The sequence below is a fragment of the Rhineura floridana genome, chromosome 7 (genome assembly GCF_030035675.1).
Source record: "Rhineura floridana isolate rRhiFlo1 chromosome 7, rRhiFlo1.hap2, whole genome shotgun sequence".
NCBI classification, from domain to species: domain Eukaryota; kingdom Metazoa; phylum Chordata; class Lepidosauria; order Squamata; family Rhineuridae; genus Rhineura; species Rhineura floridana.
The window spans coordinates 93503994-93517218 of NC_084486.1; the positions used below are offsets into that span (position 1 = coordinate 93503994).

A 13225-nucleotide genomic window follows, 5' to 3' on the forward strand; every position below is an offset into this window, starting at 1 on the left:
TACAACAGCAGCCCTCAGGAGGAGCAAGATCCACTCCCCAGTTCTTCCCACAAGAAATCTCTGGTGACAGAACCTGCATCCCATTCCCTGAACCCTGAAGGGACACCTCTGCCACCATACTCTGATGAATGGACCACAGACACCTCAGAGGATCAAGACAACCCTGAAGCGCTCTGTACAAAGAAACGCCCACAGCTTGAAACATCACTGCAAAGAAAAAAAGCCAATGGCTCTTTAACTGGCCAGACACAGAACATTGGGGCAAGATTTCTATCTTAACTACCTAGCCCAGATTATAAAGCTTGCTCCAAGACTGAGACAGCTTTTTCTGCCTCGTTAGATCTGCAGTCATGAACCAGCACCCTGGTTCTTATCCAAGGTCCTGATATTGCCTTGCCTTACTCTCCTACCTCTTACCAAGGCTACTCATCTTCATCCTACTTGGGCCATCACTTTCCCTAGGTAGTGGGCATCACCATGGATGAGGACAGCTCTTATAATGCCATAGCAGTGCTATGCAAATATGATAAGCTTCACTACTTGCCCCAATAACATAATCCACAACTACTACTCCTATACCTGCTGGTCCTCACACTTAGCTATAATTTTTATGATGGCAATTTGCATACATAGTATCATTAAGAAACATGGGAACCAGGACTGAGGAGTTGACAGCCAGTAAAGTAAAAAAGGCAGAGGCAATGGTGATGTGACAGGACACATAGTAAACATGGCCTAGACATGGCTAACTGTGGCTCTCCAGACACTGGTGGACTACAACTCCCACCATCCCTGAGCCCTGGGGCTGATGGGAGCTGGAGTCCAACAACATCTGGAGGGCTACAGGTTAGCCACTTTCAGACTAGACTATGAGCTGTGCCTGTCAAGAACAAGGGACTACAATCTGTACATTGTAAATCAGGGTTAGGGAAGCTTTTTTTGGGTCGAGGGCCATATTCCTTCCGGGGTGATTGCTGTCCAGGCTGACAGGGTCAAAGCTGTGGACAGGCCCTTCTCTTCTCTCTCTCTCTCTCCCCCCTCCCCCTCCCTCCCTCCCTCCCTCCCCCCCCCCCTCTCTCACACACACACCAGTTTCTCAGTCTTTCTCTCCTACCCCACTCAGTGGGCTGCCAGGAGAGGATGGGATCAATTTTGCCAGAGGTCTGAATTGATTCCTTGCAGAGATCTTCCCCTGCTTCCCTTCGCTCCATCAGTTTCCACACACACCCTCTCTGTTTCCCCCCTTTCTATCCTACATTTATCTTTTTGGGCTCTGTGCACCTGTAAGAAACTTGGCCCACCCCTGCTGCAAGTGACAACACTGTAAGCATAAATCTGTGTGAAGGGGGCAACAGGGGGGTAATAAGTTTCCAACTCCCTATGACTGCAAGAGAAAAAGGAGGAGAGTGATGATAGCTTTTGCTGTGCTTCTTCAGCAGTTGAGTTACTGTCACCTGAGGGGGCAAAAACCTACAGAAAAACTGCTCCAGAGCAAAATCACTGAAAGGGTAGGTAAAAGCCTCCAAAGCGTCAAGACAATGTGTGCTGCAAAGCAGGGTGCATGGAAGGCCAGCGTCCAGGAAGAGCAGGGCAGTGCACTTACGGAGTGCTGATGTGGGTATGCGCCAGTCGGCGAGGCTCCATAGAGGCCAGAGAAGGATGCCGCTTGGCTCTACGGCAGGAAAGAAAGTGACAGTCAGTGGGGAGGAGCCAGGAGCAGAAGGCTAAATGTCCTCGGCATGTGTGTGCACATGTTTCCTATGGGACCAGCATTTCTGCAAGATACCCTCAATGTTGATTTCACTGATCCCTTTCCAGTGTGCTTGTTTATTCTGAAGATAAGGGGCAAGCTTGCTGTTGATTACTTCATTATTCTCAGCTAAATGCATGACTGTCTCACTGAAAATACTGTGAGTCAACATGGAACAGTATCGTCACTCCTTCAGGTGGCAAGTGCTGACAGCATTGTAGCCAAAATAAAGCCACTGAGAAACTAGAGGAAGATATCAACACGCATGCTTCCAAAGGAACCTCAAGGCTTAGAGGAGTATGATAATATCACATCATAATGGTGGGTCAAAATATTTTAAATAAATGAAACAAATCCTCAGACACAGCCTGAAATTTCAGGGGAGGGGGAGTATATCGAGGTATCGGTTCCAGGGAGACTGGAAGCAGGGCAGAAAGAAGCAATAATTGGCTTGCTTACATCACTAACACTTTATATCCATGGTGGGAAACCTCTAGTAGCAGATCTAATTAAGCCAAGTAGAGTTCCTATATTGGCCCACAAGGCCATTTTCCCCAACCCACACCCATCCGCCCTACACTGGACATATATGTGGGCAAAGGAAAATGTTTCACCTGACGTAATGGTGATGACAGGTGGGTCCGTCTCATCTGTCAAAATGGCCCATGGGTGGTGGTTGTAATGTGTCTTCAAGTCGATTACGACTTATGGCAACCCTATGAATCAGTGACCTCCAATAGCATCTGTTGTGAACTACCCTGTTCAGATCTTGTAAGTTCAGGTCTGTGGCTTCCTTTATGGAATCAATCCATCTCTTGTTTGGCCTTCCTCTTTTTCTACTTCCTTCTGTTTTTCCCAGCATTATTGTCTTTTCTAGTGAATCCCACGGGAGTGGGAGGAAATAAGGATCTGGCCCAACAGCTAGAAAAGGTTCTCAACTCCTGGTTTATAAGTAAGCATCCAGGAAGTGGCAGAAAAAGCATCCAGGTAATGGCTGAGGGGAAATGTCCCACAAGATTTAAAGAATTCCAAGCTCTGCAATATTTGGGGATATATCAGGACCACTATATAGCTATAAAATGTTTAGGTTCAGGGTTGATAGTCAGACCCAAACTTGAGGTCCCTAAATCTATATAGCACAGCAGGCTCCAGGAGAAAGGGAAAGAGGGGGGAAAGTATCCTTTAGGCCTTCCCCTGGAGCAGCACAACAAGGCTGAATATCAGCTCTCCTGCTAGTGATGGGATACACTGAATTTAAGCAATCACTTCACCCAAATCTACACATGTCAGGGAACCCAAAGCACACATAATGGAGATCATTCATTTAATGAAGATTAGTTATCCCTTTATTCTGCTTTTTGTTTACACATAACAGGACAGTTAGTTAAGGGGTGGGGGATGAGTTGATTTTATAACACAAAGCATGAACTGTACTTCTCATCCATGCTGGGCATAGATTAACTCTTCATTACTTAACTCTAGGGCAGGGGCATCCAAAGTGATGCCCTCCAGATATTGATGGACTACAGCTCTCATCAGCTCCAACCACCATGGCCAACGGCTAGGGATGGTGAGAGCTGTAGTCCAACATGCATAGGGCAAAAGCTTGGGGGAAGGCTGCTCTCGGGGGCAGCATGACATCACAGGCTGGACTTGATGATCCTCCAGGGCAACTTGGTATCAATCGCTATTCCTTATTTTCTCAGATTCAAGCTAGGTAGGAAAGCAGCAGAGCAAATAGTGTCAATGAGGAGGGGTATTCCTGGCCTCAATCCCGTTTCTGCTTAGCTTCCCTGGAAGAAAGGAAGTCGAACACCCCATTAGGAGAGATCTAGACCAGTCGTTCCCAACCTTAAGTCGCCATCCCTGACCATTGGCCATGGTGGTTGGAGATAATGGAGGTAAGAACTAAAGAACATTTGGAGATCAGGGTTGAGGAAAACTGAACTAGAGGCTACTGCTCTGATTGGAGTATCAGGGTAGGCTACAGTTACAAGTACCACAAAGAGGAGTGCCTCCAACTTAGTTGAAGGCAAATGACTGGGATACTTCTTCATGCATATCATACATAATTAACTTGCAGAATTCATTGACAAAGGAGGCTACAACTGTTGTAACAGTTGGCACATTCATGAATGACAGAGCTATCCAGAGAATTAACCATGACTGAGAAACAAATGCTGGAAACAAACAGGAGACGGCTATTTCATTTTCAGCATCTGGCTGATCACTGCTGGAAAACACACAGCTCACTGTACCAGACAGACCTTGGCCTGATCCAGCAAGGTAATTCTTATGTTCACAAAGCTTGATTTCATGAGAGCAGTGTGATACTCCACTCAAAGACCAAGGAAGAAGCCACTGGCAAAATATAAATTGTCTTTAATAGAGCAAGAGTCATTAACATTAAAGCAGAACTCCATTTGCTGCTGGTTTTGTTTGGGGCCAAGATCTTATGTTTTACTTACACACCCACCCACTAGGTATGCCTGCTCTATATGGCTTGCACCCTGAATGTCTCAGAAAACCTGTCCTCCTGATGAGCCCCTCCCCCAGCACTTGAGATATTCTGACAAGGTCTTGTCAGAGCTCCATCTGGCCTCCACTAGGAATGGGGCCTGTTCAGTAACAGCCCCAACAGCCTTCTCTCCTAGTTGCCTTTCCACAACAATGTAAAAGCCTTAAGCCTTTTTTTACATTTCAGATTGTCTTTGCTAACTGTTGATTATGATCTGCTAACAGCTGCTGTTTTCTCTTACTGTATTGCTAGGTCTTTCCCCTCTTGCACAATATTGTTTACTTTTGCTTTATTGTTTCATTGATTTTTAATTTTCCATGTTGAGTTCATTGTTTTGGCAATTACTGTCATTTTGTTTTTAGTTGTTAATCAGAGGGAATCTTTTTATGAACTGTGGCATTAAAATATTTTTAAAAGAAAATAAAAAATATGAAGCAACCTTGCACTTTAGCTCATCTAGCCCAATAGTGTCTACTTTGACTGGCAGCAGCTCTGCTATCTTGAGATCCTTTTTTAAAATTGGAAATGCCAAGGATTGAACTTGGGACTTTCTGCCTGCAAAGCATATGCTTTATTACTGAGCTGTCTCTGGTAAATATTTGAAGGCCAATACAAGATTTAGACAAGTATGGTATACTTTGTGTGTGAGTACTGCCAATGTATAATGAGAAATATGCTGTTCTGCATGGGATTACACACAGGCAATTGGGTAGGAGCACCCTTATTCCCCAAAGATTGAGACAAATATATACAGAGTACTATATACAGAATACCTATCTTCATTTAGAACAGGGATCACCTGTCATACTCAGAAGATACAGAGCCACAAAAGAAATGTAAAAAGGGTACCTGGTTTCTGAACAAAGTAACAAAACAGCCAACAAAATAAACCAAATAGATACAGGTGTTTGAAAGTTGCCCTTCTCTAGGATTTAAGCAGAGACTGGCTTTCTCAGAAGCCCACAGGGATGAGCCTCCAATATTGCCACCCCCAAAGACCTCATTTCCATGACCCTACAAGTGCACCTGCCTCCCCTGCTCCCCAAACTGTGTTGGCAGAATACACTCCAAAACTCCACAGTTGCAGTGAAAAGAAAAGTGCTGCCTGCCTCCTAACACATAACTGGGGAGAGATACACACTCTTATCAACACCCCACCATTTCCAAAAAGTAGAGCAAATGGGGGGAACCTTAACAATCCCCCTCTCCCTAGACAGGATAACTAAAAACCATCATGTGGGAGTAATCAGCATACAAGCAAATTTCCTGTCTTTACAGAGTACAGTTAACTCTCCTTGCAGGAAGTGGTGGTGGTGGTTGTGTCTTGTTTCCTCCTTGTCTCTAGAGGGCAGCAGGACAGCACCACAGAGTACATTTGCAGAGGTACACCCATAACAGGATGGGCACACCAGCTACTTACAGCAAAAGGGTTGTAGGGGGTAGTAACTGCAGACCTGCGGGCTCCAGCTCCAGAGGGAAGCATGGATAAGCCTGTCGAGAAGATGCCCAATGCATTGAGGTTAAGTCCAGGGATGAGATTGGCTTGTTGCTAGAAACAAACACAAGAAAAAATGAGAAGCAAAAAAGCAACCCGAGGGAGAGAGAGAAAAAAAGGGCCTCACAACTTTCATTCAGTGAAGTAAGCCCTGAAGGTGTCCAACATTTTCTTTGGAGTGGGCAAGGCATTCACATGCCTCCATCTTTACGACTATCTGTCTGTTACCCAGGACAACTGGGTTCTCACTCAGCAAGAAAGCAAGTGTCCGTACACACACACACACACACACAAATATGACAAGAGAGGGCACTTACATTGACTGCTACAATGTCATTCTCATAGGCTTCCCGAAGCTTGTTCATGATCTCCACCTCAGCATTGGAGCAGGCCTCAATACTACCCTTCACTGTGATGGTCCTCTCGGGGTTATAAATTGTTAAATCCTGCAAACTGGACAATCAGAGAAGAACAAATTAACATTCAGTCCAGGCAGACATATTTCCTGGGATTTGTAACCTATCCTGTGATTGATAGCGCAGGATAGGGAACAACAATCTTTATAAAGCAAAACCAGAAACTTAAATCTATTGGTAGGAACAATGAAGATTAGGAAGACGGGTTATTTAATTAAGAGTGGCTATGGGTGCAACAGCATCTTAAGAGCCCCTTGCTTCAATTCATATAGGGGGCCTAAAGGGATTTTCATTCTGACTGTATTATCTCACACAGTAGTAGATGCTCATCCAAAGGAAACCACCACCCCTCTAGTCTTAAGGAGTGGCTAAAAAGTGACTTGAAAAGTTCAAGTTTGTGAGAAGACCACCTCTGGATCCTGCCTATTAGGATGAACTGCACATTAACACATTTGAGTATTAGAAGCATATCATACTAGAATACAGTCTTCCTGAATTAGCTGTGCGAACAAAAGAATCTCACTTGATTTAACTGTGATTTTTCAGTCAGTTGGTTCAGCTATAGCATCCACAAATTAGGAAAGATCCCAAATGTACACATGCCCAAGTATATGGCCTTGATGGTGACTTTTTTAACATTTAAAGCCAGGGTAGCTAATGTGGTGCCCTCCAGATTTTTCTGGACTCCAACTCCCATTGGCCTATCAGCATGGCCAATGGTCAGGAGATGTAATTCAACAGCATCTAAAGGACACCATGTTGGTTACCCCTGCTCCAAGTCATCAGAAATTGTTACAAAGAGAGACAGGTTATTGGATGCCATGGAGTTGCATCCTGGTACAATATTTTGGGGGAACATGAATGGGTTGTGCTCATTTACGTATTGATGTCCAACAGTGACTTTCACCTTAATCTTCTGATTAAGAAGTTAAACTTGTGAAGCAGGTGAACAGTTCAACCTGTGGATATAGAAGCTGCCAGCTGGCTATAGCAGTGGCAGTGGTGAGAAGGCTGAAGTGGGCTTCTCCAACTGGCCAGTGGCAGCTGGTGGCCCCATGTCAGTGGGGCAGTGAAATCTGTTCCAGGTTTTAATCTGAACTTTCAAGAAGATTCAACACAGCTCCTTAAAAGTTCAGACTAAAGCCCAGAGCAGATTCCACTGCCCCACTGATATGAAAGTGTCTGTTTATATACATGAAGGAGTATATTTTTGTGTGAATGTGTTTGCACATGCACCATCACCTATAGCACACGGCTTGGCTGAACTGAATGAGCTACCCAGAGCTATTACTCCTGCAGTGCCCCTGTCCTCTGCTTGTGGCATATCAGAATGGTTTGTATGGGTTGTCCTATGGGGAAGGCTTGATGGCGGACATTCTTGCCTCTTGACAGGAGGCTAAGAAATGGCTTTTAGTCCCCACTGACTTCGTGGCTTTACAAAATCCAGTTGTCCCTCACAGGCGTCTACTGAGACAGGATTGTGTATTCTGCTCAGAGGAGGCTTCAGCAGGACAAGTTGTGCCAAATATGAGATGACAGTCCTGCCTGATAGCAGTGTAGTTCCACCTGGTCACTGGTACTCACGGAGAAATGGTGATCTTGGTCCCCGTGTCCTGCTCAATTTTCTTCAAGTTTCTTCCTTCTTTGCCAATCAATCGCCCAACTAGGCTATTGTGTGCTAAGATTTTCAAAGGAATCTCTTCGGCTCTGAAGGATGTGAAAAGGTATTAAATCACATTCTGATATTACTCTTCTTCCCAGTCCTCCTTTCTGAAGGAAGTTCCCTAGCTAGAGTTTACAGAGGCCTTCAGAAATGTAGGGAGATGCAGCTTCAAAGTCTTCATCAATGGCCCTTGGAAAAGACAATGGTACGTTTTCCAACCCCACCCTCAACTGCAAGGAATAAACATGACTACAGTAGGGCCCCACTCATATGGCAGGTTACGTTCCAGGCCCCCGCCGGAAAGTGGGGCCCTACTGTATTCCAGCCTCCGCACTCCAGCTGACAGCTATCAGATGTAGCGTGCAATCAGCTGTAGCACGGGGAGCTCGTGTGCTACAGCTGATCGCTGTTAGCTGGAGCTCTCCACGCTACAGCTGATCGCCCCGCTGGCACCGCCGTATTAGTGGAACGCCGAAAAGTGGGGCCCTACTGTATCTGGAACCTTTTACAAGGCCGTTTCAAAACTAGCAGGCTCCATAAATACTTGGCCACCCACGTTGTTTCTCCAGGTGCAAAATCAGAAAATCAGAAGCTAACCTGAGAAAACACAATATTTAAATTTCTCTCCCTGTCCTGTTTTTCCAATGTTCTAGGTAGCAATGTGTATAGAAGGCAACACTTTGTTTTTAGTCACACTTCAGTGCAGAAGACGTGAACTACACAGCAAGCTTCACAGCGCTTCCCACCCTTGCAACTGTTGCATTTGGGAACCCTGCTGATCAGCAAGCCAAGCTAGCTCACTGCTTCCTACAGCCTGTTCTTGACCACAGAGCACATTCTTGTCCAGATTCAAAACTCAAAGCGTTCCAGCCACTTATATTAATAAGGGTCAGATCAGATCATCAGGTCTAGCAATGCAGAATAGGAAAAGATGTATGACTTCTCAAATGTCTACAATGAAAGCAGAGTGCTAAAATTAGAAAGGGCCAAAAAAAAGGGGAGGGAGTGGAGGCGACATGTTCCAAGGGTGGTTTTATTTATTTAATTGCTTTACAATGAAACACTGACTGCAATCTTCATGCAGCCAGCAGTTCCATGATCCAGCAAGGCCACTCCCATTCCATAAAAAGGGAGGGGGTTAAAAAACACAAAGGCGCTTTTCCAGTGAGCAATGAGGTAAAGGCCTTCAGCATTGGACCACACCAGTATTTGCGCCTGTGAATACGGATATGTACTTGCATACATTTTATATGAGATGCCTTATACAAAGTCTATTATCCCAACATGCATAGCGTAAGTTAGGTTACGTTAACGTAAGGAGCATAAGAAGCTGCCTTATACCAAGTAAGACCATTGGGGTCCATCTACCTTGGCATTGCCCAAGCAGCTCTCCAGGTTTCAGGCAGGGATCTCTAGCCAGCCCTACCTGGAGATGCTGGGGATTGAACCTGGGACCTTCGGCATGCAGAGCAGGTGCTTTACCACTGAGCGACAGCCCTCCCCACAAAATCTAGTACTGTGAATCTTACACTGGCCATGTTACTCAAAATCATTTGACTGGAGATGCTGGGTATAAAATCCAGAACCTCTGTTTATGGAAAGCATGTGCATGGCACTCCAGAACAACTTCAAACCAATTCCCAGGATGGAGAGAGTGTTTGTGAAGGGTAGGGTAGAAATCCTCGTAATAAAAAATAAAAATAAAACTACAATGTATTAACTGGTAAGCAAACATATTAATTAAAACCTATAATCTATACAAAATCCCTACTTGACAATGAAGGCTTTGAGATTGTACATCTTTGTTTTCTCCCTCTACTGGATAAAAAGATTTCAAAACAGTAGCCAAATTAGACTTTGGCAGCGGAAAAGGCAAAAAAGGCTTGTGTGCACCTTAAAAAGTCATTTTTTTGTTACTGGCCTTCAGTTATATACACATATATATGCATGCAAGATTTGCTCTTTAGGTGTTATAGGTCTCCTTCCTCTTGTGTGATAAAAAAATTCAGTTCCATTCCATGCTTTCCCTATCAATATTAGCAACACTTACGATTTTGTTTCTTCAGCCTCCTTCTGCATAATATCAAGTATCATGCGACATGCTTCTGAACACCCCTCTGGGGTGGCATGAATGGTGATTGGTTTCTCTGCAGCACCAGCATTTTCCTTCCGATGAATATCTACCCTGAGCAACAGAGAACATACAAAGAAATCTGCTAGGGGTCAGAGGAAGGTGCCTGATGATGGCACCCTAATAAAAACAGCAAAGGAACTGTATTTAACAGTTTACAAGACTATTCAACATTATTAACCATAAGCAAGGAACCCATTTTCAAGCAAGCTCTGAACCAGAGATCAAGGATAATACAAGAGAAGCATTAAGATGTAAGGTTCACATAGACATGATTTGGTCTCTAACTTCTATGCTCCTTCCTCCGATGTTACGATACCCTTCCGAACTGCCTGGTTCATAGCAAACCACTGTTTGCTATTATACCTGGATGAACAGATTGAAATTTAGACTTGCCCTCCAGTGACTTGGTAACAAGTTTCAAACTATCATTTCCAATTCTGTTTTTGAGGGCAAGGAGAAACCAGTGTGGCACTTCTCACAAACCAAGAGAGAAGGAGGTGGGATTATATGAGCTTGAACATGCTAGTCCAACGCTCACTATGTAACACCAAAGCATAAATAGGTGGTGTGTGATGTGGTGGTTAGAGTGTCAGACTAGGACTGGCGAGACCTGGGTTCCAATCCCCATTAAGCAATGAAGCTGATTCAGTGACTCTGGGTCATTAACTGTCAGCCTAACCTAACCCACAGGTTGTTGTGAGGATAAACTATATAGTTAAAGGCAACCACAACTAAATGCCCCCACTGATTCAGATGCTGTATGAATCATAATGTTTCTCAGAATTATCAGATATTTCTGGATGCGCTAGATGACATTGGAGTAAAAAACTACAAAGTAGTAAACACTGCATTATGCAATTTCTCAAAAAATTGCAACTTAAACATTACTACATTTATACGCTGGAAGCAAGTTTAGAGTTTAGGAAATAATGCTCTTGATCCAACAGAGGGAAAGTCCCAAGAACAAGCAAGGTCTCCAGGGAAAACAACTCCCCTATTTGAAAATAGTTTCGGAATGGAGCCAAATGTAATGAATAGGAAGTAGAGAGTGCATGAATATGCATGCATGCATGGAGATATTCAAACAGATCCTAATCCCATATCCTAATCCAGGAGCTGAAAAATGACCTGCCTCTTCTGTGAACAAATTGGCATAATCATTTACACCAGGGATAAAGAAACTGTGGCCTCCAGATGCTGCTGGACTCTGTTGTGACAGACAGGGCTGCAATCTGCCTTCCTCTGCCTCCAGCCAATCAAAGTTCACAAAAAGCCTAGAGATGACCTGAAAACAAAAAAGGACACATACAGGAAGTGGAAAGAAGGCCAGGCCACAAAGGAAGAGTACAGGAAGGTATCACAGAATTGCAGGGATGTTGTCAGGAAGGCTAAAGCTGAGAATGAGCTGAGGCTAGTGAGGGATGCTAAAAGCAACAAAAATGCTTTCTCCAAGTATGTCCATAGTAAAAGACAGAGAAAAGAAATGGTGGCACAGTTACTCAATGAGAATGGCAAAATGATAACAGATGACAAAGAAAAGGCAGAAGTCCTCAATTCCTACATTGGCTCAGTCTTCTCCGAAAAAAGGGTCTATGACCCTCCTGGGAAACATGAAGTAGAAGGGGCAGGATTGGAGCTTCAGATTGATAGATAAATGGTCAAGGAATACCTAATCACTTTGAATGAGTTCAAATCTCCAGGGCCCGATAAACTGCATCCTAGAGCATTGAAGGAACTGGCTGAAGAACTCTCAGAACCGCTGTCTATTATCTTTGCGAAATCGTGGAGGACTGGTGAAGTGCTGGATGACTGGAGGAGAGCTAATGTTGTCCCTATCTTCAAAAAGGGCAAGAAGGAGGAACTACAGACCAGTCAGACTAACATCAATCCTTAGAAAAACTCTGGAGCAGATTATAAAGCAGTCAATCTGTAAGCACCTTGAAAGCAATGCAGTGATTACTAGGAGCCAACATGGATTTATGAAGAACAAATCTTGCCAAAAATCTTGTCTCATTTTTTGATCGGGTAACCTCCCTTGTAGACTGTGGGAATGCTGTGGACATAATATATCTCGATTTCAGCAAAGCTTCTGACAAAGTGCCCCATGATATTCTGATTAGCAAGCTAGCTAAATGTGGGCTGGATGGAACAACTATTAGGTGGATCCACAGTTGGTTCCAGAATCATACTCAGAGTGCTTATCAATGGTTCCTTCTCAAACTGTGTGGAAGTAACGAGTGGGGTACCACAGGGCTTGGTCCTGGGCCCAGTGCTCTTCAACATTTTTATTAATGACTTGGAGGAGGAGGTACAGAGCATGCTTATCAAATTTGCAGATGATACAAAATGGGGGGCATAGCTAATATTGTGCAAGACAGAAACAACATTCAAAGGGACCTTGATAGGCTGGAGCACTGGGCTGAAAACAACAGAATGGAATTCAACAGGGATAAATGCAAAGTTCTACACTTAGGAAAAAGAAACCAAATGCACAGTTATAAGATGGGGGATAATTGGCACAGCAATATGACATGTGAGAAGGATCTTGGAATTGTCGTTGATCACAAGCTGAATATGAGCCAACAGTGTGATGTGACTGCAAAAAAGGCAAATGCTATATTAGGCTGCATTAACAGAAGCATAGTTTCCAAATTGCATGAAGTACTAGTTCCCCTTTATTCAGCACTGGTTAGGCCTCATCTTTAATACTGCGTCCAGTTCTGGTCTCCGCACTTCAAGAAGGATGCAAACAAACTGGAACAGGTTCAGAGGAGGGCAGCAAGGATGATCAGGGGACTGGAAACAAAGCCCTACGAGGAGACACTGAAAGAACTGGGCATGTTTAGCCTGGAGAAGAGAAGACTCAGGGGAGATATGATAGCACTCTTCAAGTACATGAAAGGTTGTCACACAGAGGAGGGCCGGGATCTCTTCTAGATCATCCCAGAGTGCAGGACACGGAATGGGCTCAAGTTGCAGGAAGCCAGATTTCGACTGGACATCAGGAAAAACTTCCTAACTGTTAGAGCCATACAGCAATGGAACCAATTACCTAGAGAGGTAGTAGGCTCTCTGACACTGGGGGCATTCAAGAGGCAGCTGGACAGCCATCTGTTCGGAATGCTTTGATTTGGATTCCTGCATTGTGCAGGGGGTTGGACTTGATGGCCTTATAAGCCCCTTCCAACTCTACTATTCATAGATTCTATGAATGCTGAGAGGGGGAAATACAGAAGAAAAGTGTTGGGT

General features: G+C 44.3%; 1 protein-coding gene across 3 annotated transcripts in view; it reads right to left on the reverse strand.

Annotated features, from left to right (window-relative positions):
- Nucleotides 1-13225, reverse strand: part of IGF2BP2 (insulin like growth factor 2 mRNA binding protein 2) — an 85366-nt gene that overhangs the window by 9741 nt on the left and 62400 nt on the right. For 2 of the 3 annotated variants that reach the window (XM_061636528.1, XM_061636530.1), the window contains exons 7-11: nucleotides 9893-10027; nucleotides 7764-7886; nucleotides 6081-6216; nucleotides 5689-5817; nucleotides 1604-1672 (exon numbers count right to left, since the gene is read on the reverse strand). In XM_061636528.1, coding sequence (XP_061492512.1) covers nucleotides 1604-1672; nucleotides 5689-5817; nucleotides 6081-6216; nucleotides 7764-7886; nucleotides 9893-10027 — 592 coding nt within the window. The remainder of the gene's footprint in view (nucleotides 1-1603; nucleotides 1673-5688; nucleotides 5818-6080; nucleotides 6217-7763; nucleotides 7887-9892; nucleotides 10028-13225) is intronic. The other variant, XM_061636529.1, reaches the window with a different exon arrangement.